Source organism: Brassica napus, chromosome C5 (assembly GCF_020379485.1).
Source record: "Brassica napus cultivar Da-Ae chromosome C5, Da-Ae, whole genome shotgun sequence".
Classification (NCBI taxonomy): Eukaryota; Viridiplantae; Streptophyta; class Magnoliopsida; order Brassicales; family Brassicaceae; genus Brassica; species Brassica napus.
Window position 1 is genome coordinate 53,276,046 of NC_063448.1, and position 23,851 is coordinate 53,299,896.

Here is a 23,851-nt window from a genome sequence, read left to right on the forward strand (position 1 = left end):
AGAAAATAATCACATTTAGTTGTCCTATCATTTAATTTTAAAATAAATATAATCACAGATATATCTTATTAACATCTTAATAAAATCAACAATATACTATGTTTAAGGATAATCTCAAATTTGTTTACTGTTAATATTCTAAATTCAAAAATCTGTATTCAAGACCAATACCAACTGATTTATAAAAAATATTTTAACCTATTAATAATTATTAACAACATATATAATTATTTTATAGGCCATTAACTATTTTGTAAGTCATGTCATTAACAAAAACAATTCATATGTTATGCAATCATAATATATAAGTATATTTACATATGATCCTGCATATTATTTTTAGTATTATGTTATGCAACCATAACATATGATTAATGTTATTATTTTGATGATGTCAAAAAGTATCTCAACATGTGATTGTTCTTAACATTTTTTATCAAATTAATACCATTCTAAAACATATAATGGAATTCTTTTGTAATCATATAATTAGATTTAAATACGTTTAATAATATATATTTAATACCACTAGAATGCTGTTAAAACATTAAATTTAAATTGAAAATAATTTTAAATATAAAATAAATTGCAATCTATATAATAGACAAAACTATAGCATATTTTTATCTGCGAACAAATGTATTTACAAATATAAATGTACTAATATATATATAATAACCTAAATGATACTATTTCCATTTTTCTTACTTTGAAATTTAGATTTGTTCACACAAATCAAAGGAAAAGAATTAATTTTCTATTATATCAAACCAAAAACATCATTAACTATTCACCTAATCATAATTCAACCAATAAAAACACTAACTGGATAATATAAAAAAATGAATAAAATTGCATTGAAAATTAAAAATTGAAAATGTCATCTAATTTGAAGTGAAAAAAAATCTCTAAAATGTAATATATTAAAAACAAAGCGACTTTGTTCTACAAACAAAAACACTAGAAAATTTTCTGATTTTTATAGAATTGTCAAAGTACAAGTTACTTATCTAATATATCAATTTGATTGTTTTACCATGCAAAACCGAAATATGCAAACGACACAGCTTACAATGTTCCGAATTCAATTTGAAAACAACTTAAAAATATAGTAGTTATGATTAATACCTCTTATTAACAAGGAAGCGAATGCTCACTTCATCATCTCTGACAATAATTTACTTTGACAACTCAATACAAATCATCAAAGATTTCAGAAGCATGATAAGAGTCAACTTTAAAGCATGAGCTCGAGCAAAAAAAAAACGCCAATACCGCTCAGGGGATGATCTCTAAGTAAATCCAACTAAAAACAACATTTTGATGTCTTCCAAACTGTCTACATATTCTGAACTCAGTCTTGGTATTTGGCAAATTTATAGAACACAATCTTATTGAAATTTAGAAAGGCCAAACTTTTTTTTTTTGAAACACTGAAAAGGCCAAACTAAAACTGCATTTTTTGACAACAATTGCATGCAACATTTAAACGAAAAAATAAGTGCATGTCATCTCTCCCTCTTATAATATATGCTTGACGTTAAAAGGTTTGTAAATTTGTAAGGTTTAAAAATTAAATACGCACGGAAGATGACCTAGTATTAATAGAGATAGATAGAGATGTCATCAGCAGAGTAATGAGTCAATTCTAAAATGTTACTTGTTAAATGTCTCTTAATTAACGTTTCTGGACTAAAAAGTTTGACCAAATACGTTAATTAAAAAAAGCAAGTAATATTCGTATAAATTTATTGAACTAAATATAAATGATCCTCGACTCTGCGTTACAATACATTGGTACATCTGTATATATAACTCATTCAACAATTACAAACAACATCATGTTAGCTCAAACACTCTCTTATACCACAAAAATGGATATTCCAAAGCGATACCTATTACTTTTCATATTGATTATCTTTGTAACTACAGATCTATCACATGCTGAAATACAAGTAGAAATCGTCAACAATCTTGGTAGTAAAATGCAGTTTCATTGTAAATCAAAGGACATTGATCTTCGTGACCAGAGATTGCAACCCGGTGGGTCGTGGTCATTTCAGTTTCAGCGTAATTTCTTTGGAAGGTCATTGTTTTACTGTTCCTTTGATTTGCCAAATGGAAGGCGTTGGTTCGATATATATGAAGAGCCCCGAGATTTCATCATAGGGTTCTCGATTCATTATTTGTGGAGGATAGGACCATATGGACTTTGTAAGTATACCCTGTACAGCAACAGGGAACGTTGGAATGGTGGTTGTTTTTATTGGAATAAAAAGTAGTTCTTTAAAACACATAACAAGATGAAAGTAATCATATGTCTTTTCTATGGCTCACAAGCCTCGAATATAATATAAAATAAAACATACCAATATTTTTGTTATCTTAATTTTAAGTTGGTAATTGTTGATATGTTTTAAATCACTCGGTACAAGAGATAGCCATGATCTCGCAAGTGTATGCATTTTATATAGACTGTGACTTTCAGTTCACTTACCATTATTAAATCTAAACCTGCAATTTAGTAGTTTTGGAGTTTTAAATCAAGATAATCCCAAATATATGTAGTGTTTGTGCAACTTATTGTATTCAAGAATTACCTTTAACCTCATTAACAAAATTTCTTATTTTCCATAGATATATAATCGATTGGTAAACCAAATTAAATATTGTTGTCGTTTAATTTTGTTTATTCATCTTCCCCGTTTATTTTTTGCTTCCGTTATAATAACAACTAGGTGATAATCCGCATCCGCTACGAAGTAAACATTCAATTAAATTTACTATCTTCTAAAAATATAAAAGAATGATTGGTGCAAATTTTAAGGTTTTTTTTTGCAAATATGACTCAAAACTTGAAGTCAAACACAAAACTAACCCATGTTTTTTTTTTGAACTTTGACTTGATTCTTTCACCCTCAAAGTTCAGATTATTCACGAAAATATCATCACTTTTTTTTTTCATTTTTTTTGAAAATGCATATTTTACTCTATCGCCCTCATCTTCTTCAAGTATTCACAATATTGCCATTGTCATCAATACACCAACCACCATGAACAACCAATTTGAAGCTCTTAATGCACCTAAAAATCGATTTACACTCATTCTTTCTCAATTCTTATGAATTAAAAACAACGTCTCTTTACTTTCTCTCCATATTTATCAAAAAAAACCAGAGATTTTGATTCTAAAAATGTTATTGTCCATAGAGCCACCGAAGCTTACGATTCTTGTTGGGTCACTTTTGTTTGAGATTTTGGGTGCTTGGAGAAGGCTTTTATGTGCTAAACAAGTTATCTCGCTGGTTGAAACTATGAAATTAGTTTCTTTCCAGATCATTTCGTCCAGACGACTTCCGGGTAAGTCGTCTGGCTGTAGACGACTTACATAGAAGTCTTCTGGTCAATGCAAATGTTAGTTTTGCAATTGACTTTTAAATTTATTTTTCTAGACAATTTACATGGAAGTCGTCCACATTTGTTTGATAAAAAAAATCGAGACAACTTACATGTAAGTCGTCTAGGGAAAACATGTTAGTTTTGCATTTGACCGGAATGTGTCAGAAATTTGACTTTTCCTGGACGACTTACAAGTTAGTCGTCCAGTGGAAAATTAAAAAAATAATATTTTTTTCTAGATGACTTACATGTAAGTCGTCTCAGGTTAGTTTTGCAATTGAAATATTAAACAAAAAAGTTTTTTTTTCAAGACGACTTACACGGAAGTCGACCATCCGACGACTTACATGTAAGTCGTCCAGGATTTTATTCTGAGATTCTGGTCAAACCTTGCTTATCTTGGACGACTTACAGGTTAGTCGTCTAGGAAAAAAACTCGAGACGATTAACGTGTAAGTCATCTAGAGAAAAATATATTAGTTTAATTTTTTACTCGAAGACTAAGTAAGTCGTCCAGGATTATATTCTGAGATTATGGTCAAACCTTGCTTATCTTGGACGACTTACAGGTTAGTCGTCTAGGAAAAAAACTCGAGACGATTAACGTGTAAGTCATCTAGACAAAAAAAAATATTAGTTTAATTTTTTACTCGACGACTAACTTGTAAGTCGTCTAGGAAAAGTCACAGTTCTGACACATTCTGGTCAAATGCAAAACTAACCCGTTTTCCTTGATTTTTTTTATCAAACAAAGATGGAAGACTAACCTGTAAGTCGTCTAGGTTAAAAATCAATTGCAAAACTAACCTATCCGTGGAAGTCGTCTGAGTCAATGTTTAATAAACTTTCATTTTCTCTAAACTTGTAGAGACTTTTTAATATTTTTTTGTTAATTCATGTATATTAATCAATACTAGGGCTAATGAATGAAATTTATAATTTAATTGGTGATATTTATGAGGTTACCAACATTCACGTTAAATAAAGTTTCTAACTGATCCGAGAAGACTTCCGTGGAAGTCTTCTACGCTAGTTTTTAATTTTTCTACGCTAGTTTTTGAATAGCTTGTATATTTAAGAGTGATAAGTAACTTCAAGATATGTAAAATTCATATTTTCAAAATATGTTTTCTCCCTTAGGTTTGCTAAATTTGACTAAGTTTTTCAACACAAACTTGTAAAAAATATGATATGCTTTGACTAGTTACTATTGTTTGTTTACATCTCTTAAGTATTATTGTTATAGGCACCAATGATGATTATTGTTATGAATTGGAAGAAGGGTTAAAATGTTTTTTAAAATGTTGTATCAATATGAAGCTACCAATATTCTTGTTTATGAAGATGAGAAGAAGGCCATTGAAGTTTATTATTGCATATGGGAGATCCAAAGATAAGAAAAAAGCAATTGAAGTATATTATTTCATTGAATTGTAAATGTGTAAACACATTGTTAGCACATATATTACATCTTGGGAAACATTATTATTGATTTTACAAAAAATTCACAATTAAAAGAGTAGACATGCAAATCACAAATTAGACCACAAACAAAACTATTATAGATCATTCCTCTGCAAATACAAGCTTGGACTCTACTTGATATGGAAGAAGATTTCGTCAGAAGACTTCAAGGAAGTCCAGATGACTTCCTGGAAGCCGTCTGGAAGACTTCCTGGAAGTCGTCTAGGACATTATATTTTAGACGACTAACAAATAAGTCGTCCTAGATCTGAAAACTTGCATATCAAATCCAAATCTGAAAAATTTGTATATAAAAAAACGTTCTAATGGCTTAAAATAGAGAAAATGAGTGGAATATTAGATAAATCTACATTTATAGAATACACAAAAATACAAGTCTAAAATTAATAGATCTACCTTTAAGTGAGTGGAAGATGAGAACCATCTCATTAAAAACCTGCAAAAAAGAGATAGATTAGTGAGAAACACATGAGACAAAACTGAAAAATTCATATACAGTTTGGTGTTTTCAAGTCAAAGAGATTAGAGTTGGTTTGGAGAGTTTTAGTTTGGGAAAAAAAGTAAGAACTTTATACTACATAAAGTTACCCAATGAAGAAAACATAAAAAAATTTCAAAACACTCAGATCTGTTATGAAAGGGATAGACATGGGAGAAAACTCCGTCCGACGACTTCCAGAAATTCCAGACGACTTGAAGACTTCCTGGAAGTCGTCTAGCGTATTATATTTTAGACGACTAACTGGTAAGTTGTCCCAGACGTCTTCCAGATCTGAAAAACCTGCATATCCAAATCTATATGTGAAAAATCTGCATATCTAAAAACGTTCAAATGACTTAAAAACAGATAAAATGAGTGGAAGATTAGATAAATCTAATTTTATAGAACACACAAAAATACAAATCTAAAATTAATATATCTACATTTAAATGAGTGGAAGATGAGAACCATGTGATGAAAAACCTGCAAAAACAATATAAATTAATGAGAAAGACATGAGACAAAAACAATAAATTAATATAAAGCTTAGTGTTTATAAGTTCAAAGAGATTGGAGAGAGGTTGAAGAGTTTTATAATGATGAACATTAAATTTTTGTTGCAGTCATTTGAGAGATGGAGAGAGAATCTGTAAATTTTTCTGTATATAGGGAGACAAAAAAATCTAATTAAGTTAAATATTTTTGATTCAGACGACTTCCTAGACGACTTGCTTGTAAGCAATGTTTTTAAACCCGACCCGAACACTGAACCGGACGACTTACCGGATCGCTGGATCACTGGGTCGACTGCGGGCGAACCGCAGATTAATAAATGAATTAATTTTAATATATAATAATATATCAGCTATGTAAATAAAAATATAGAAATTAAAGTTTAATATTTTCTAAATATTTTTATAAACATAAAATAATAGTCTCGGTGGGTATATTTTTAAGTTTAATAGCATTTAGAAAATACTTAACTTTAATTTCTATATTTTTATTTTCATTTGATATACAAAATATCAAAAAATAGTTTAGACTATTTATAATTTTGTCTAACAAGGTAAGAGTTATGACATCTAAAAAAAATCAAGACATAAAATTTATAAATATTTAAATGTTTAATGTGAATAATAAATTAAATTTCAAATACAAAACAAACCAAAAGTAAAAAATCATTATAATAAATTATCAATAACGTAAATAAACTAACACCAAATCACATCAACTAGTTTTGGTTCTCTATACCATCGTTCACTCTATTTTCTACCAGTGGCATAGTGAAATTTTCATTAAAATCTAAAAATCACAAATATAAAACTGAAAAGAAATACCTAACTTTTTTTTTTGTCAGTATATAAATTCTTAATTAGAAATTTAGAATATAAAACATAATCTAAAAATATAATTAAAAATTAAAAAATGAAGTAAAAGTTATTTATTGGTTCAACCAGTGTTTCAACCGGTATCGGGTTCCGAGTTCTACTGGGGTTTTGTGGGTTCTTGTGGGTTTCTAAATATTGGGTTTTTCACAAAACACAAACTGGATTTTTTCTGGGTTGTCGGGTTTACCGGTTCAACCGCGGGTCCGAGTCGGGTTTCAAAACACTGCTTGTAAGTCACCCATAAGATTTTAATATTTTTAGCGGGAAACTAAAATAGAAGACTTCCTTGGTTTAAATTATTTAATCGGGAAAATATTTTTTAAAAAAAATTTAGGCGGGAATATTTCGACGACTTACATGTAAGTCATCTGGTTTAAATTATTCACCAGGCGACTTACAAGTTAGTCGTTTAGACCCTAAACATAAGCCCTAAACTTAATTAACTAACTAAACACTTCATAAAATCAAATTAAACTTTAAAAGTGTTTGCTATACACAAAAATAAACACTTATAGGTCAAAATTTAATTTTTCAAAAAAACATTCAAGCTTTCCAAACTTTAACCCTAAGAATACATTCAATATTACAACATATGTTGTCAAACCATAAAACCAAAAAATATAATGATTAACTAGTTTCACTCATCTATGCTGAAAACTATTCAATTTTATTATATCTTAATTTACATTATTTAAAACTGTTTATAGTTACATGATTTTAATTTTTCAATTGTCAAAATATTTTTTAAAAATGTATAAATTATTTTTAAGATCAACTACACGTCTAGACGACTTCCAGCATCTCAAACGACTCAGACGACTTACTGGGGCTATATTCGTAAAAATTACTTATGTTTTTTTGTTTTGTCACAAGGGGGGCTGGCTGTAATTTCACAAGGCATCTAGGTTAGTTTTGCATTTGATTCAAGTTTGGGTATACTTTTGCAATCAAAGTCAAGTTTTGAGTCATATTTGGTAAATCCCCCAATTTTTAATCACAATGTAATATCACATTTTAGTAATTAGCAGAACCATACACAATAACAGCTCAATTATTATTATTTTTTGAAAAATAGTAATCTATTTTATTAAAAAATCTATTTTATTTAAATAGAAATACAAATATAAATTAACCATTATTTTTTTAAATTATTTACAATCATATGCTATTGAAGTAATAAATTTATCTATCTTTTAGTATTCTTGTCTTTTATAGTTTAATTAATGCATTTTCCTAAAATAAAATATAAAAAATTATGTTTACTTATTTAAAATATATTTTCTATAATCTAGCTAAAAATAAATTATACTTAATCAATGTCAAAAATGTAACAATACTTTATTATTACGGAGTGGTTATTTTGGTATATTAGCTTTGTCTAACAAACATAAAAGTGTTATAAAAATACATAATATAAACCACAAAATTGTAAATAATATATTGAATTATTTAATCGTATAAATCAAATATAAAATATATAAACATTTTATTTTACATTAAAATTTTGATCTATAAAAAATACATTTGCACGAACACACGGGTTATATTTTAAAAATATTGTTGTAACAGTTGACTGATAAAAAAAATAAAATAAAATTATTTATTACAAATTATAAAATGATTGTGTTTAAAAATATATTAAATAATTATTTAATATATATATATATTTTAAAAATGTATATTACAATTTATATAAGATAAAAAAAAATTCCAAAGCAAAATCGAATACCCGTGTAGGTGCGTGAGTTAAGCTCTAGTTAACTTTAAAAAATCTGTTTTGGTTATTTAATATCAATCCCCTATATATCAATCCTGGAGCATTACAGCATATTTTCGTAATAACGTATCATCACGAGAAAGATTTTTATAATTGCTAGAAAAATAAGTTGGTCCATATAAATATATATTGTGCTTCTTCTTAAACTAACTGTCAAATTCATTACTAGTATACAAAAAAATATTTTTTCTTTTCTTAAGTAAAAGCTTCGGAATTACCTAATATGGTTAACATATACTATATGACAATTAATGATTATAAATACATATTTGATAACAATTTTTCTAACCTCTCTCTTTTATATTTAATTTTACACTATTAAAAAAAAATTAAATATTCACATTAAGCATATAATAAAAAATTTATTTTTTTTCTTATATGTTATATTCTGAATTTATTTTTTTCTTATATGTTATATTCTGAATTTTTAAAAAAGTCTATAAATTACTAAAAATGGTAAAAGTCTCACATTGAAAATTTTGTGATCAATGGTTTAACTTTTTTTTTTTGTTCAAGCAAGATACAAATGATGATCATATATCGTAGGGATGGGCGTTCGGATACACGTCCGGGTTCGTATCGGGTATTTTAGTATAAATGTATAAAACCCGTTCGGATATTTCCACACTTCGAGCCGGTTTCAGGTATTTTATGTTCGGGTTTGGATATTTTGGGCCGGGTTGGATATTTAAATTTTGAAGAAAAAAAATAAATGATTCATTTTTAAGTTTTTTTTATTTAAATTAATTTTTTGACTGGTTTTCTATTTTTTTTTAAAAAATTAATCTATTAATAGATTTGGAGATACAACTTTAAAAATTAAAAGACATTAATTTAGTTGTTGTTTTGAAATTTTAGATGCAACTTTTGTTAATGCAAGAAACAAGAACTTGATATATATATTTAAGTGAGCAGCAAATAATTTTGTCCATAATTATATGTATATTATCTAATTTTGAGCAATAAACATCATTAATATATATATTTTGAATAAAATGATAGAAGTAAACTAGAAATATAGGGTTAAGTATAATTATGTTTGGTTATCTTCGGATATTCATTCGAGTTCGAATATTACTCGTTTAGATTCAAATATTACCCGAACTGGTGAAATAAGTAATTTGTTTTGTTGTTCTAGAATTAGATGATTTTTAGACCAAGCTGGAGAATATATACTAGACATACATTTATATTTCGAATCTGGACTTATATTTTCTATAATATCTTGATATATTAGATTTGAACACTAATCTGTTAATATAGTTTGCCGGTGATTTTTTCCAAAATTTTTATTTTTAAATATGTATCTGGAGTGAAACTAATTTTTACAGATGTCTATTTTCTTTTAAATTGACACTTATTTAATTCACTGAATTCATAGAAGAAGTTAAAAAAAAAAAAAATTAACTCATATCAATAAAACAAAGACGAGAATGAAAACACAATTTTATAGAGGTAGAAAATGAATTCACTTATGGAGAGTCAATAGTAAACAAATCAAGAGCAGAAAACCTAATCCCTTCTCGTCGTTATACAATCGATGTTGCATATTTGGTTTTGGTGATTTGTGTGAACCGCAAAATTTAATATTTTTTTATGCATATGGAGTTTTAAAAATAATTAAAATGAGATATAAAATATTAACTTTTCAACAACGATAATATATTTAAGAGATCAACATTTATATTCGTCATTTTATAGTTGATGAAGATTATAGTGTTGCAAAATGTTAAAAACATTTAATAAACAAAGATTATTATAAAATCTGAGCCGGCGCATCCTCGCCGGTTATCATCCAGTCCGTAATTGTTTAAACCACATGAATCTTAACGGGCCATGTGTCTCCATCATCAAGAGAAAAATAATTCACTGAGGAAGACATTTGATTACTCGATTCAAACGAACATCCTAATACGTTATAGAAAAGCTGTATATGTTAATAATGTAAAAAGATACCGACTATCCGTGGACTGCATCTCCCTTCTCCATGGACCTGGGATACCCCACGTTAACAAAAAAAAAAAAAAAAAAAAAGATACTGATTAAGTGATAACCACGAAGTGGATAATATTCTTGAAGATGAGAAAACGCAAATCATCCAATGAGAACTACAGTTGTGTCTGTAAAAAAGAGCTAAGTAAATATTATATGGTAACTTAGAGGCAAAATATTATTTTAGACACGAGACATGCCGAGTTTGCGTTCAAACAAGCGACGCAGAAGATAAACTTGGAGGACACTTGCCCCGATCAACGCAAACGACTCGAACAAAGCTTTGTGTACTGCTCTCTTGCTCATGTTCTCGTTCACTGCAAGGAAAAGAAAAAAAAAAACATAGCAAAAATTTTACTTGCAGAAGCTAAGAAAAAAACAAACAGTTTTGTTAAGGAAAAAATTTGTTACCAATAGCTTGACGATCAGTCTGAGCCTCTAACCAATGTTGTTCGAACTGGATATTGTAAAGAGCCTCCTCTAACTTCGATATTTGCTCCATCAAGGGAGTGAAATGCTCTGCACAACAAAAATCATATTTTCAGCTTAATAACTCATTACCCCAAAACGATACAAAAACAAATCAGACAATACTCACCGTCCTTTGCGTGCTGGTCGTAGTACGCAAAGTGACCAAGCTGCACATCGAAGTCAATGGTTTCATGATACGGAGACTTGTTTGTGAAACAAAAACGGTAAACCCCTTTCTTTTGGACAACAAAGTCGTGCTTGGCACTTATCTGCTCCCTGAAGTCATGAATCTGTTCCCCTGCTGGGCCGTGTATCTGTCATATTATCCAAAAAAAAAAAAAAAAAAATTGTGTAATGCGTTTGTTATTGGTTTACTCAAAAACGTACACAAGAGAAGAGATCTGTAACTATAGTCACAACCAAATTAACACCAATGAAAAAAAAAAAAAAAAAAAAAAAAAAAAAAAAAATATTAACACCAATGCCACAAGGTACAGCTTTAGAGAGAAATCATTTTCTATAAAGAGGATTAGAGATTATCAACCAATAACTAATACTTTATTCAACAATGGAGATCGTCTACGATTAACAAGTCTATCGAGTTAAAGGGGCTAAGTCATACCACAAGATCTACACCATCCTCGTTAAAATGCCATTGAGAATCAGATTTGATGACGACGAAAGAGACATGAAGGGTATCGCCTTCGTATTCAGCCTTGTGGGAGAAACATTCTTCTCTGTCTATCACGAATCTAATCCCCAACGCTGCCTGGAAGCTCCATACGAGGCCTAGTATTAGGATCGTAGCCTTCATGCTCATCTGCCACATAATCATTTCAATTAAGAAAACGTAATTCAATCGTTAAGAATAATAATCCACGGTTAGAGATTTCTCCAAATCCAATTGAATTGATTCAGTTTTCGATTCTTACGAGGTGATGGAGTTCAGATCGAGAGACTAACCTTGCAAAATGAGAGAATGGAGGGGGATGAAACGACGAGGAGTGATGGATAGATCTGGTCGGTGAGAGACTGATCGGAGAAGAAGACGGTGTGGGAGAGAAAGGAGCGAGTTCTTTCTTTCAGAATCGGACACGATGAAGCCTGTTTTGACTGTGGGGGTTCACGTGGCCTGATTTGGTCAGTTTCGTGACCCGTACAAAAACATCAACAATAAACGACGTCGCTCTATTCTTCGTTTAGCTATTTGGTCAGCGGGTTTACGTGGCCTGATTTCATTGGCGGTGTATTGCCACATCACTAGATACCATATAACTTCATAAATTATTAAAAAAAAAAAAATCAAAACGTTTAACCCGATGACATTCATTAATTTTGTATAACATGCGAATAATCTTACTATACTAAAAAGGGGAATACCGTGAGTGTTTAAGTCATGCCAGTAATGATGAATCACAAATAAGACTTACGTAACATATAACCTAAATTGTCTTTCAAAATGGCCGGTGTAACGGTTGCTCTCTGCAATCATGATTCATCCATTAAATCCTACCTCTTTAGCTCCCCATGAAACACATTATATATCTTTGTTTGCCCTCACTTCTCAACTACTCCACATACACACACATGAAAACGAAATCCATGACGCATCCATAGCAAACCTCAGGAAAAGTCTGTTAGTTCACTTCTCCTTTTCATGTTAAGGTGAAAGAAGAGGAGATCGAGAAGAAGAAGATGGAGATTGGGCAAAGGGTTTGAGCTCAGCTTGGTCATGTCGAGAAAGAGTCTAAGCGTATCATGCTCACTTTAAAATCTTATATAGATGAAACACTTGGTAGTCGGTGTCTGTAAACCTTATTTCAAACCACAGGCCTAGACATCAATCATTGTCACTGTATGGATACTTATAAATTGTACAGAACAATCAACCACCATTTTTATTATTTAGTTCTTTTAGCTAAAAAAAAAATATGACCTCCGTAATATGCTTTGTTTCATGGCTTCCCTTCTTGAACGGTGTTTTTAGTACTGAAGCTGCAAGTAAGGGTATGTCTCAGTTATTTTTTTCCCCTGCAATGTCCTCAATATATTAATCCCATTAAGCTCCAAAACCACATATTAATCCAGTCGCTAGAGTTATTATGACAAAGATCATTAAAATTGCAAGCCAACATAAAAGAAAATCTAAGGTCTTTAATTTAGAAAAGACAGAGATTCTTAATTTAGAGAGTCAGTGTTGGTTTATATGATTTAAATATCAAGTGGTACTGGTTTGGTTAAAAAGTTTGTTTTTTTTTTTATTTTGGATTGGCTTGGACAATGATATTATTTTTACGTTTGGATCAATGTCTGATTCAATTTTATTTCTATAATGAAACTGTTCAATTTTGGTATTATAACTCAATGATTCTAAAGTCATAAAAAGGTTTAAATCATTTGTAAATTTTACAATTGTTTTATACAAAATCAAAAAATTAATAAAATGTATTTAAATCATATTAATATATATACTTATTATTGTGTTAAATTATTAAACACTCACATATTAGAAGTGTAAAATCCCTAGTAATGTTAAAAATACATATATCTATCACTCAAGAATACTGGAAAACAATTCATGTGGTGTTTATATATTTTAACAAAAATACATATTTATAGAAAATAATTATTTATCCGTAGTACGTGTCCAAATACTAGTAATTTAATAAATTATTAAAAAAAACTCAAAACATTTAACCCGATGACTTTAATTTTGTATAACATGTGAATAATAATGATTGTTAAAACACTTAAATCCATTGTTGGTTTTTTTTAACGATTGTTAACATTTTCCGTTTATATTGGTACATTAATTATCACACTTTTATTAAAATCTATCTCCTCCTAGTATAATTCTATAGGATTTTCTGAGTCTAATAACATTATTGCTATTAATAATTATATTCTAAATAATTTAACTTGAAATACAAAATTTTGAGAATACTGCATAGAAATGCAAAATATTTCATAAATTTTCTTTCTAACAGTTTTTTTCAAATTTAACGAATCATTCAGTTTTTATAAGTCAACCAACTGCATATAAATCGAATTCCACAAATCTGTCTAAACAACAATCATTAGTTAGATAATTTTATAAACTAATTTATTTTTAGCAAAAAAAAAAAAAAAACAATCATTAGTCGAATTTATTGCAACATTATGATGTTTTATTGTAGTACTGTTATTTTCACGGCTTTTTGGCCTTGCCATATATTTTAACCGCTAAAAAAAAGGGTTAAAGCCATCATTGTAATTATCAAAAAAGATTAGAGAGATTCATGAATTTAGAAAGAAGAAGAGAGCCCTACGCTTCCAAAAACCACACTCCTTATTTTATTTTTTTATTCCCCTTTCTCTCCTTCTTCGTCCTCCTCAGAACACAAGCTAGTTTCAAATCTCCACCCTCTCCTGCTAATTCATCACCCGCGTATTCATTATACATATACATACACAGGGGGCTACTGAGACCTTCTCGGCCTGGTCCCAGAGATTCAATTACCAGAAAGCCACATTCGTTTGAAAAAGAAAAAAAAAAGAGAGAGAGGATGATGGTTGGGAGTGGTGCTAGGGTTTCGACTGATGCGGATACGAGGAAGACGATTCAGACCATCAAGGAGATCACTGCTGGGAACTACAGCGAGGATGAGATTCACGCAATGCTCCTTGAATGCAGTATGAATCCCGATGAGGCTGCTCAACGCCTTCTTCTTCAGGGTATATATATATATATATATATCAATCTTGTTTAATCCCCTGATTTGGATTCTTTGACTGGATCCACGATTTCATTCTAGGTTTTCGATTTGGTGGGAGGGGGTTTTAGCATCTGTCTGAATTTTGATGGGGTTCGGTAACATTTATTTATTGGTATGTACGGAAGTGAAAGCTGTCTCTACTTGTTTATGTCATAATGTCTTGTTTAGGATTTTGATTTTAGAGTATGCACGAATCAAGGCAGCACTTGTGGGTATTGCATCAGGGTTTTGTTAAATATTGTGTAATTTTGAGACAGTTTCTAGGATAAGGTTTTAAGTTTCAGGTTTTGTTGAGCAATTAATCTTTGCTATTATTATGTTCTGACCTTAATTTTTAAAATTTGTCCATGACTCTGTAGATCCATTCCTTGAGGTTAAGAAGAAGCGTGATAAGAGAAAAGAGGTATGAGTTTTTTTTTTTCTTGGTGAACTTCTTTTGGTTTTTTCTAATTCATGTGTTCACTGCATTAATTATGACATGGTGATTGACATTGTTATTAAATGCAACAGAACGTTAGCAGCAAGGACTCTGTTGACCCACAGTGGAGATCTGGTGGCCCGGGCCGTGGTAGCAGGGGTGGTCGGATGAACTTCTCTTCTCGTCACTCGTCACATGGTAAACACCACTCATGTGAAATCAATGTTTACGTTGTTACATATTACAAGTGTTTATGGATGGGATTTAGTGTGCCCAGTGAAATTATAGAAACTTTCCTAGTGGAAGCCCAATAAACTCATCGCTTTCTTTTTCAGTCGTTGATGAAGTTTCTGTTGTGAATGTTTTACTTCTGACCAGATGGTGCTGGTGCAAAGAATTTTTTCAGAAAAGAAAATCGTCCAAAGCAGTTCACTGATCCATCAACTTCGACCTCTCAACAACAAATAAAAACTAAAGACAATGCCTTGGTGTCTAGGTGAGCGTCATCCTATACCACAAGCCCCTCTTATGTATCATCTTCCTTGATTCTATATGACACACTGGTGAATGTATGACAACACCCTTAGATGAACTTTCTCATGATCTTCATTTTCTTTTTGTATTGTTGACAGCCTCTCAACTGTGATGGATAAAAGTTCTGTTGGTTTGACATCAGGAAGCTCTGATGGTGCACCACCATCTGCTGTTGAATCAAGCAAAAATCGTGTGAATACAGAGCAGAAGTCGGCTGATTCTTTGCCACTCTCTCGTCCACCCTCCTCGGAGGTTCGATTCACTTCTTCAAATTCCAAACCAGTGAGCGAGCAACACCTTGGACAAAGCAAGTCACAAAACAGATCCCGTGGGGTGGGGAAGACTTTAGTGAATGATGCTTATGTTCCGAGGCCTGCTTCATCTCATAGCAACAGCACGGGTAGCCGGCCTTCTTCTAACTACAGTAATCGTTCACATCAGACTGTTGGTCCTCAAAGAGGTAAAGGAAATACTTTTTTGTCTTGTAAAAAATTTGCTTTTGTAATTTTCTGACATCACCATGGATGCTTGTTTTTTTAAGGTAAGGAATGGAAGCCGAAGCCAGTGAACCATACAACTACTCAGGGTTCTGGTGCATCAGCTACAGCTGAAGCTCTTGCGGTTCCTACTGAAGCCAGTGAAAAATCTGTTGAAGATGTTGTCCCTTCTGCAGAGGGCACATCTAAGTTGCAGAGGCAGCTTGAGGACTTGCAGGTCCAACGTCAGCATGTTATTATCCCAAACCATATCCTTGTTCCAGATGCTGAGCGAACCAAGTTCAGCTTTGGAAGCTTTGATGCTGGCTTTTCTATAGCATCAAGTTCAGTAGCTTTTCCAGAGAATGAAAAGAGATCTGCACCTCTCTCTCAGAATTCACAGGAGGTTGAAGATAGTTTTGAAGAAGACGAACTTAGGTAATCTATCTGTCTCTGCTTTTGTTAATTATTGTTGTTGTTGAGCGACTAAATATTCTCAATATAGAAGTTGTAGTTCGCTGGTTTTGCTTAGTAGCATAGTCAAAACTCGAAAGTTACAGTGTACTTAAGATTCTAGGTGTAACATAGCACATATATTTTTGACATGCTGTAGGCTGCCCATTTGATCTGATAGTGTCAGTGACTAAGTGGGTTTTGTTCCTAGAAACAACTCTATGTCCTCCTTAGCTCTTAAGTTCAAAATAGGAAGTAACAACCTTTCTGTCTTATGATGTTTACTTGCTACACGAAACCTTTTTTTGTCACTTCTAGGTATTGATTTTTTTCTTCTAGAACCTTGGGGTTTCAAAATTTACTAGCGCCTAAAGTGTTTTCGTTTTCTTTTAAATGAATTCAGCCACCCAAATGTCCATTCGACTGAAAAGGACGAGGAGAATAATGTTTACTCCGAGTCGCCTTCACAAGTTCCAAATGATATGGCTGGTGAAGGTATCGCCGCAGTGTATGATGTCTCCAAGCAAGAGAATACGTTGGAGTCCGAAAGCAATCACAGCCCTTTTGACCACGTTCCAAGTAATATTCTCGGGCCTATTCCTCCAGCTCCTGGGAGCCAGCTTCCACAGTTTGAGAATGCTGATCCTCAAGCACGTGATGCCCTTCGTATTCCTAACTTTGTGGTATGCCTTCAAAACTAACTTGTTGGGCTGCTTTATTCTTGATCGCCTTAAACCATTGATTATGCCTAGCTTTTACTCTTCATTGACCAGTAACATTTTGCGCATTACATAGTTTTTAGGCATTCTCATCATCTGTAGTTGAATGACATATACTTTTGTTGTTCGAAGGTCCAGCAACCATTTGATACAGCGAGTTACTATGCTCAATTCTACCGATCAGGCCCTGACAGTGATGGCCGTGTTTCTCCCTTTGTTTCTCCAGGGGTTGCGTCCAAGTTTAATGGAAATGTTACAGTATTGCCCCCTCATTCATCTCAAACCATGCAAGAGGTTAGTGCAGCTTTTTGGGTTAGTCTAATTTGTTCTATAATCCATTCCACTTCTGTATCTGAAATGCTTGAACATGTTGATTTGTAGAGTGGAAACAACTTAGTTCTGTCGACAGCTAGTCCAACTTCACTGGTAACACAGCCTGCTGGGCTGATGCAGAGCTCTATACCTGTCACGCAGCAGCCTGTTCCTTTCTTACGGCCCCCAGGGTTACATATGTCACATTATCCACCGAACTACATGCCATATGGACACTACTTCTCCCCATTCTATCTACCTCACCCGGCGATGCAACAGTTCTTAAGCAACGGTGGATTCGCTCAGCAACCTCAGGCAAGCAGTGGGTATCCTGCTCCTCTTCCACCCCCTGGAGCTGCAGCAACAGGAGGCAAATACACACTCCCTCATCACAAGCCTGGGAATAATAATAATACAGGAAACTTGACTCATGTTGGTATGCCTGGTGGTTACGGACCACCATCACATGGTTCCTTCCCAGCAGGATATAATCCCAATTCTGCTGCGTCAGCTGGGAATTCAACTTCCAATGAGGATCTCAACACGTTGCAGTTGAAGGAAAACAACGGCTACAGCACAACAGGGCAACAGGTATCTATTGCCTCTTTGAACCCAACTCAGTTGAAAGATTACTTAAAGTTTCTTATCTGCAGAGTGAAGCATTACCTGTATGGATTGCTGGACCAGGACGAGATGTGCCGAGCTCGTTCTACGGTTTACAGCACCATGGGCAACAGCACGTGACTTACGCTCCAGCACAAGCCGGTCACGTGACATTCCCAGGTATGTATCATCCGGGACAAGCAGTGACAGCAGCTGGAGGAGTTCACCATCCGCTCTTACAACAGTCTCAGGGTGTTGCTGGAGCCGAAATGGTTGCACCTGGGCCTCCTAACGTTTTCCAACAGCCTCAGCAAACACCAATGAATTGGCCAAGTAATTACTGAAAGAGAAAGGAAAAGAAGATTTTGGGGGATTCAAGCAGAGTATCAGGAAGATATGGTGCATTGACTTGCGTGCGTGCGTGTGTGTGTGCCATCTAACAAATTACTGAAGAAAGGAAGCTATGAAGTTGAAGGATTAAGCATGAAGGGATTGACAGAGGATGATCATAAAAGGATAGGGGAAGGTGTTTTTAATGAATCCAGTGTTTTTTTGGTGTTTCTATATCTTTTTTTCATTTTTTTGGGGGGGGGGGGGGGGGGGGGGGGGGGGGTTTAGCAAAATATTTGCTTTATTAGTTTTTAGCTCATCTGAGCTAAGCCAAAAAGAACTTTTGCTGCCTGAGTCTGGTATCTGAAGACTCTTGGTTCTTTTCTCAGCCTTTTGTGAACATGTTCAAATATGAAGTTACCTGAACTTTTTTTGAATTAAAAATACAAGAAAATATGTAGAATGTAATAGTCTTCCAGAATATCCAAATACTATTAAAGTGTTTTTGAAAGAGCTACGGTTTTGCCTTTGCATCACTTTTAATCAATGCTCTATAAACTGTTAAGAACTTAGACGCTAAGCAAAACTTTTTGAAGTTGTGGCAAACCAAGAGTTAAAGCTCGGACCAGTCAGTTACTTAAAAGGAGACTTTAAGTGGTAACCACATAGCTTTGTCTGAAAAGATTCTGGATACTGTCTTTAATTTACAAGAATGCACAGTGCAAAGCACTTATGAGAGCATACATACATTATATACACATGGAAAGAAAGTCATATACCAACTACCAAGACAAGAGCAAAATTCATGGAACCTTGATCTGTGTAAAAGCCCTGAAGCAGCAGAGATCCAATTGGATAAATATTTTTTGTCAGAGAACGATCTCTCTGAACACTAATGAAGCTTCTTCAAGGCCAAAAAAACAGATTGAATCCCAAGAACGAATCATTTGCTTTACAATACTCATCAGTTTAATGTCTTCTCAAACCCCAGAGAGTAGTCTTGTTTTTTCACAGTTTCTGACTTTTGAGAACTCTCTCCATAAGTCAAAAACCTTTCTTGTTTGATTTTCCGCCATGTGCATCTACTTTGTTTACCTCCTTCAGTAGCTTCTGGTTGGGGTGAGTGGGTCATAGTCATAAGCTTCACCAGCTTTGACAAATCTCCCCTTCACACGCCGTCTCACATCAGCTCTTGCTTTGCGAGAAGCATACCTCACTGTCTTATCAAACCTGTATCAAACAAAAAGCCAAAGAATGTCTCGTTTAGAAAACACTTTACACTTACTTCAGTGATGCAATGCATTGGATTCGCAATGGCACTTACTTGCGAGCCTTCTTTTTCTCCTTGTAACGCATAACAGCGTTATTACGAGTCACTGAATGTGAGGAAGCATTGTTATCCTGTGATGATGCTTGAGGATACCATGGTGGCTCCCCAGAGAGCTGCATGGAAGATGATGCACCACATTCTTGAAAATCTCCAGCGCTGCAATCTCCGGTGACTCCAGAGAAAGATATGTTGGAATGTGCTGGCTTCGATGTGAAGCAAATGATTGGCTCTGTTTTCGAACTCATGAAAGAATCATCATTGCTCTCAGCTGGCTGCACCAGATTCCCTCCCTGGATTAAAAAAAGAACAAGATCATCACTAGAATCAAAGGAACATGCATTATTGCTTGTGAACCTCAAAAAAAAAAAAAGAAGATGACAAACAAAACATACATCAGGAGCTGCTGCTTGATGATGTTTCTGGAAAAGACTATCAATTCCACCTTGTCCAAAGAGCTCTCCAGAGGTGTTAAAGGCTGTCCCAAAGAGCTCTTCATAGTTCTCAAGAGCCAAGTCAACTTCATCCATACCCAAGTTCCCATAAAAGTCATCTTCACATACTCTAACATCCTTCAAACACCATAAACAAACAATAACTTGAATTTAGTTAATAAATCATAAACCATGAATGCCATACTATCCATAAAATACACTCCCTCCGTTTCATAGAGATGCATATTTTAGAAAGAAATAAATTGTTTTAAAAAACATTTTTTTTTTGTATTTTCAATGCACTTTTTATCAGCTAATAATACAGACTAATTAACTGTAAACTTCAAGAAAACTAACTGCATTTACTGAATTCTTATTGGTTTAAAATTGCGGGAAATAGATAATTACAAAAATTATGCATTTAATACTGAAATTTAATATGTTTTATTAATATGTATGAAAAAACTATCATTTTGAATCAAAGAGAGTATATATACCTTGGGAAATGATGAAGTTGCAGGTGCAGCAGAACTGGTTTCAGGCCTTGAGGAGGAGCCGGCGACCACATCTTTCTTATCCTCATTACAGTTTTGGTTGCCCTGACCATCATCATCTATATTCATCATACCCATTTCTTGCTCACAGCCTGATTGTCCAGCTAACTCCAAACAGAAAGACCAGATAGAGGCGAGCTCCGAGCTCGAAGGGCAACCAGAATAGCAGCTTATGGTTTGCCTCTTGTGATTATTTGAGGAAGAAGAAGAAGAATTGTTGTTGTTGTTGTTGTGGCCAGACCAATCACAGTTTTGACAGAGGGAAACCCTTTCTTCAACACACCTGACCGTAGCAGGCTGAGCATTGCATCTCTCGCAGACAAGCGTTCTAGAATGTCGTTTGGACAATGCGTTAGCGGAGTGGACGCTCCTGTCGCAGGAGAGGCAGAGACAGGCTGCGTCTGAACGACAGTAAACCATTGATCTTTGTTCACCACAGAAGTCACACATGTAACCCATCTTCTTTCAGTGCTGTAATTAAAAAAAAAATCATATATACATAAACCATGAATTAAATAAAAAAGACAAGAGACTTGGTCTAAAAAAGCAAGACATAGATGGAATCTCTTTTAAAAGTTTTATGAATTTTGGTCTGAGCTTTCATATGAACAGTCAGAGAACTAAAAGAAATTAATCAAAATCGAAATAAATAAAAACAAAGCTTCAGACTACAGATCAGTACATCTAATGTTTTTTTTTAATTTGACTTGTAGTTCAAGATGAATCCAAAATTCAATAGTTCTTAGAAAAAAAATCAAGCTTTGTTAACTATCACAATCATCATGCTCATCCTCATCCAAACAAAGCTTAAGAAACCAATTATCAAAAAGAAAACAAGAAAATCTCTTTAAATCGAAGATCCAACAACACGAGACATATATAGAGACAGATTCATTAAGACCCTTCATAGTGAAACAGTGGATAAAAAGCTAGTAACAATTATTATTACAGACGGATAATCCGAGAAATATAAGAACACTCAAAAAAAGAGAGAGAGAGAGAGAGAGAGAGGAGAGGAAAACAACTTACAGTGTTAAAAGATCTTATTATGAAGTTGAATCGAGAAAAAAATCTGAGACAAACACACACAGATCCTTAGAAACAGAGCCGATGATTCTTCTACTTCTCTCTTTCTTCTCTGCTTCTCTCTCTCTCTCTCTCTCTTTCTCTTAGGGGAAAAAAAACTAATGAATGGATAGACAATGGGTGGGTATACTTGTGTCCACAAAGAGACATGTAGGCTTGTGACATAATCAAAAGTGCCTACCTTTTTTTCATTACTTTTTATTTTCTTTTATTAAAAACTAAAAAGTGCTGAAAAGTTTCTGTGTAGGGTATGTTGGGTCCCTGTCGTATTTATAGTGAAAGCAATAAACTTTTTGTGGGCCCCACGGATATTGTTGTAATAAAAAGAAAAGCAAAGAAGAGATAAGTGTTTACTTAAATGTTTTCTCATACGAGTGCGAGTACTGAATCCAATGTAATCGCGATGCGGATTGTACCAAGTGGCTTCTCTCGTGCCATAATGGATTCTCCAAGTGTTCGCTTTTTCGATGCTTTTGAACGAATCAGAAAGACTCATCTCAGATCAGATATGCTACTATTGTTTTGTTTTTAGGCTCGCAATAACTAATAATAAATCTCTTTTTTCTTTTTGCTTTGACTTTACAAAAACCAGATCAGCTCTACATAACAAAATATCTTTTGGTTAACAGAAAGACGAGAGAAATGGCAAAGATATTTTTGACGGGAAAGAAATGGAAAACAAACAAAAATATCTGCCAAGTTAGATACGTCTGCCTGTATAAAAAGAACAGAAAATAATATTAATTGTGATGTAGCAGTTTACTGAACTCATATCTTGCTACTATAGTAATGGATTTTATTCACGAATGTAACAAAAATAAATCAATGGCTTTTGTCACCTTCATCTTATTCTATTGTTCACCTGTTTACTGAACTCATTTCTTTTATGAGATCGAATTTTTAATGAATAGTAAAAAATGTTTAGTAAAAAATGTTATGTATGATTTTTTTTACTTTAGGGATGAATTTCATTTACAAGAACTTAATTAGACAAAACACATGTTTTAGAAGAGGTTGTCATTTTAACCACACCTTAAAGCTCGTAGACATTTACCTAACTTTATGTCTTAAAAGCTCATACATCTTCGTTGGCTATGTTTCATTATTTGCTTGATTTTCAATTTTAGAAAATATTATGTCTAAAGCTCGTAGACAATTACCTAACTTTATGTCTTAAAAGCTCATACATCTTGGTTGGCTACGTTTCATTATTTGCTTGATTTTCAATTTTAGAAAATATTAAAAGAGCTGGATTAGATGAAAACTTGGGTAAGCTTTTAAGGTTACTGTTTCATCTGTTAGATTCGAGTTTATTATGGGTTTTCAACTCAAAATCAATTGGCAATTAGAGGATTGACCATAACCCTTTATATATTAGTTAATGTCCCATTGATTTTCCAATGTGGGATACATATCCCTTAATACCCCTCCTCGAAATGATGGTTTTTATCGGCCAGAAATCTCGGAAACTTTTTAAGACAGTTACACTCGGTCGAGCGAGTCAATTATGACCTATATACCCGGTCGGGTAGGGTTAATATTAATTAGGGGTTTAACTTATTAGGATCTGGGCTTTGATACCATGTTAGATTCAGATTTATTATGGGTTTCCAACTCAAAACCAATTGGCAATTAGTAGATTGGCCCTAACATTTTATATATTAGTTAACGTTCCATTGATTTTCCAATGTGGGTACATATCCGTTGATATGATCAAAACGAGTGATGAAACTGAAGCTTATTAACAAATCTGCTTGACACACACACACACACACACAAAAGTTAAAAATACTAATCAACGATAGTGAAAGCCAAAAGGAGAAGGGAAAAAAAAAGATGAAGATAAGACGCACTGAG

General features: G+C 32.9%; 3 protein-coding genes across 5 annotated transcripts; 1 reads left to right on the forward strand and 2 right to left on the reverse strand.

The window, feature by feature from the left end:
* Window positions 1-10,572: 10,572 nt before the first annotated feature.
* LOC106397145 (transmembrane emp24 domain-containing protein p24beta2-like) lies at window positions 10,573-12,163 on the reverse strand. 2 transcript variants are annotated; one of them, XM_013837707.2, is made up of 5 exons: window positions 11,957-12,163; window positions 11,616-11,813; window positions 11,121-11,307; window positions 10,934-11,041; window positions 10,573-10,839 (listed from the first exon to the last, which is right to left on the reverse strand). In XM_013837707.2, the coding sequence occupies exons 2-5, from the start codon at window positions 11,811-11,813 to the stop codon at window positions 10,706-10,708; spliced, it is 627 nt and encodes a 208-aa protein (XP_013693161.1). In that variant the 5' UTR covers window positions 11,957-12,163; the 3' UTR covers window positions 10,573-10,705. The 2 variants fall into 2 exon arrangements, with proteins under 2 accessions (XP_013693161.1, XP_048615318.1); XM_048759361.1 differs by lacking the exon at window positions 11,957-12,163 and having other exon boundaries at window positions 11,616-11,822.
* A 2,129-nt stretch (window positions 12,164-14,292) lies between these two features.
* LOC106402233 (GBF-interacting protein 1-like) lies at window positions 14,293-19,506 on the forward strand. Of its 2 annotated transcripts, XM_022703548.2 has the most exons (11): window positions 14,296-14,707; window positions 14,788-14,860; window positions 15,108-15,151; window positions 15,259-15,364; window positions 15,545-15,662; window positions 15,799-16,160; window positions 16,242-16,614; window positions 17,033-17,312; window positions 17,481-17,642; window positions 17,730-18,251; window positions 18,314-19,506. In XM_022703548.2, the coding sequence occupies exons 4-11, from the start codon at window positions 15,334-15,336 to the stop codon at window positions 18,605-18,607; spliced, it is 2,142 nt and encodes a 713-aa protein (XP_022559269.1). In that variant the 5' UTR covers window positions 14,296-14,707; window positions 14,788-14,860; window positions 15,108-15,151; window positions 15,259-15,333; the 3' UTR covers window positions 18,608-19,506. The 2 variants fall into 2 exon arrangements, with proteins under 2 accessions (XP_013698379.1, XP_022559269.1); XM_013842925.3 differs by lacking the exon at window positions 14,788-14,860 and having other exon boundaries at window positions 14,293-14,707.
* LOC106401857 (zinc finger protein CONSTANS-LIKE 9) lies at window positions 19,243-22,146 on the reverse strand. Its single transcript, XM_013842466.3, has 5 exons — window positions 21,938-22,146; window positions 20,852-21,379; window positions 20,316-20,492; window positions 19,918-20,213; window positions 19,243-19,823 (listed from the first exon to the last, which is right to left on the reverse strand). The coding sequence occupies exons 2-5, from the start codon at window positions 21,365-21,367 to the stop codon at window positions 19,694-19,696; spliced, it is 1,119 nt and encodes a 372-aa protein (XP_013697920.1). The 5' UTR covers window positions 21,368-21,379; window positions 21,938-22,146; the 3' UTR covers window positions 19,243-19,693.
* Window positions 22,147-23,851: the final 1,705 nt, after the last annotated feature.

Excerpts from the sequence above, each read along its gene's own strand:
- LOC106397145 (XM_048759361.1), bottom strand. The coding sequence starts at position 11,822 with ATGTGGCAGATGAGCATGAAGGCTACGATCCTAATACTAGGCCTCGTA. Across the intron at positions 11,308-11,615 it reads AGGATGGTGTAGATCTTGTG|ATACACGGCCCAGCAGGGGA; the intron begins GTATGACTTAGC and ends ATAATATGACAG. Across the intron at positions 11,042-11,120 it reads CGACCAGCACGCAAAGGACG|AGCATTTCACTCCCTTGATG; the intron begins GTGAGTATTGTC and ends TTTGTTGTGCAG.
- LOC106401857 (XM_013842466.3), bottom strand. The coding sequence starts at position 21,367 with ATGGGTTACATGTGTGACTTCTGTGGTGAACAAAGATCAATGGTTTAC. Across the intron at positions 20,493-20,851 it reads CAACTTCATCATTTCCCAAG|GATGTTAGAGTATGTGAAGA; the intron begins GTATATATACTC and ends TGGTGTTTGAAG. Across the intron at positions 20,214-20,315 it reads ATCAAGCAGCAGCTCCTGAT|GGAGGGAATCTGGTGCAGCC; the intron begins GTATGTTTTGTT and ends TTTTTAATCCAG.
- LOC106402233 (XM_013842925.3), top strand. The coding sequence starts at position 14,539 with ATGATGGTTGGGAGTGGTGCTAGGGTTTCGACTGATGCGGATACGAGG. Across the intron at positions 14,708-15,107 it reads TCAACGCCTTCTTCTTCAGG|ATCCATTCCTTGAGGTTAAG; the intron begins GTATATATATAT and ends ATGACTCTGTAG. Across the intron at positions 16,161-16,241 it reads GACTGTTGGTCCTCAAAGAG|GTAAGGAATGGAAGCCGAAG; the intron begins GTAAAGGAAATA and ends TGTTTTTTTAAG.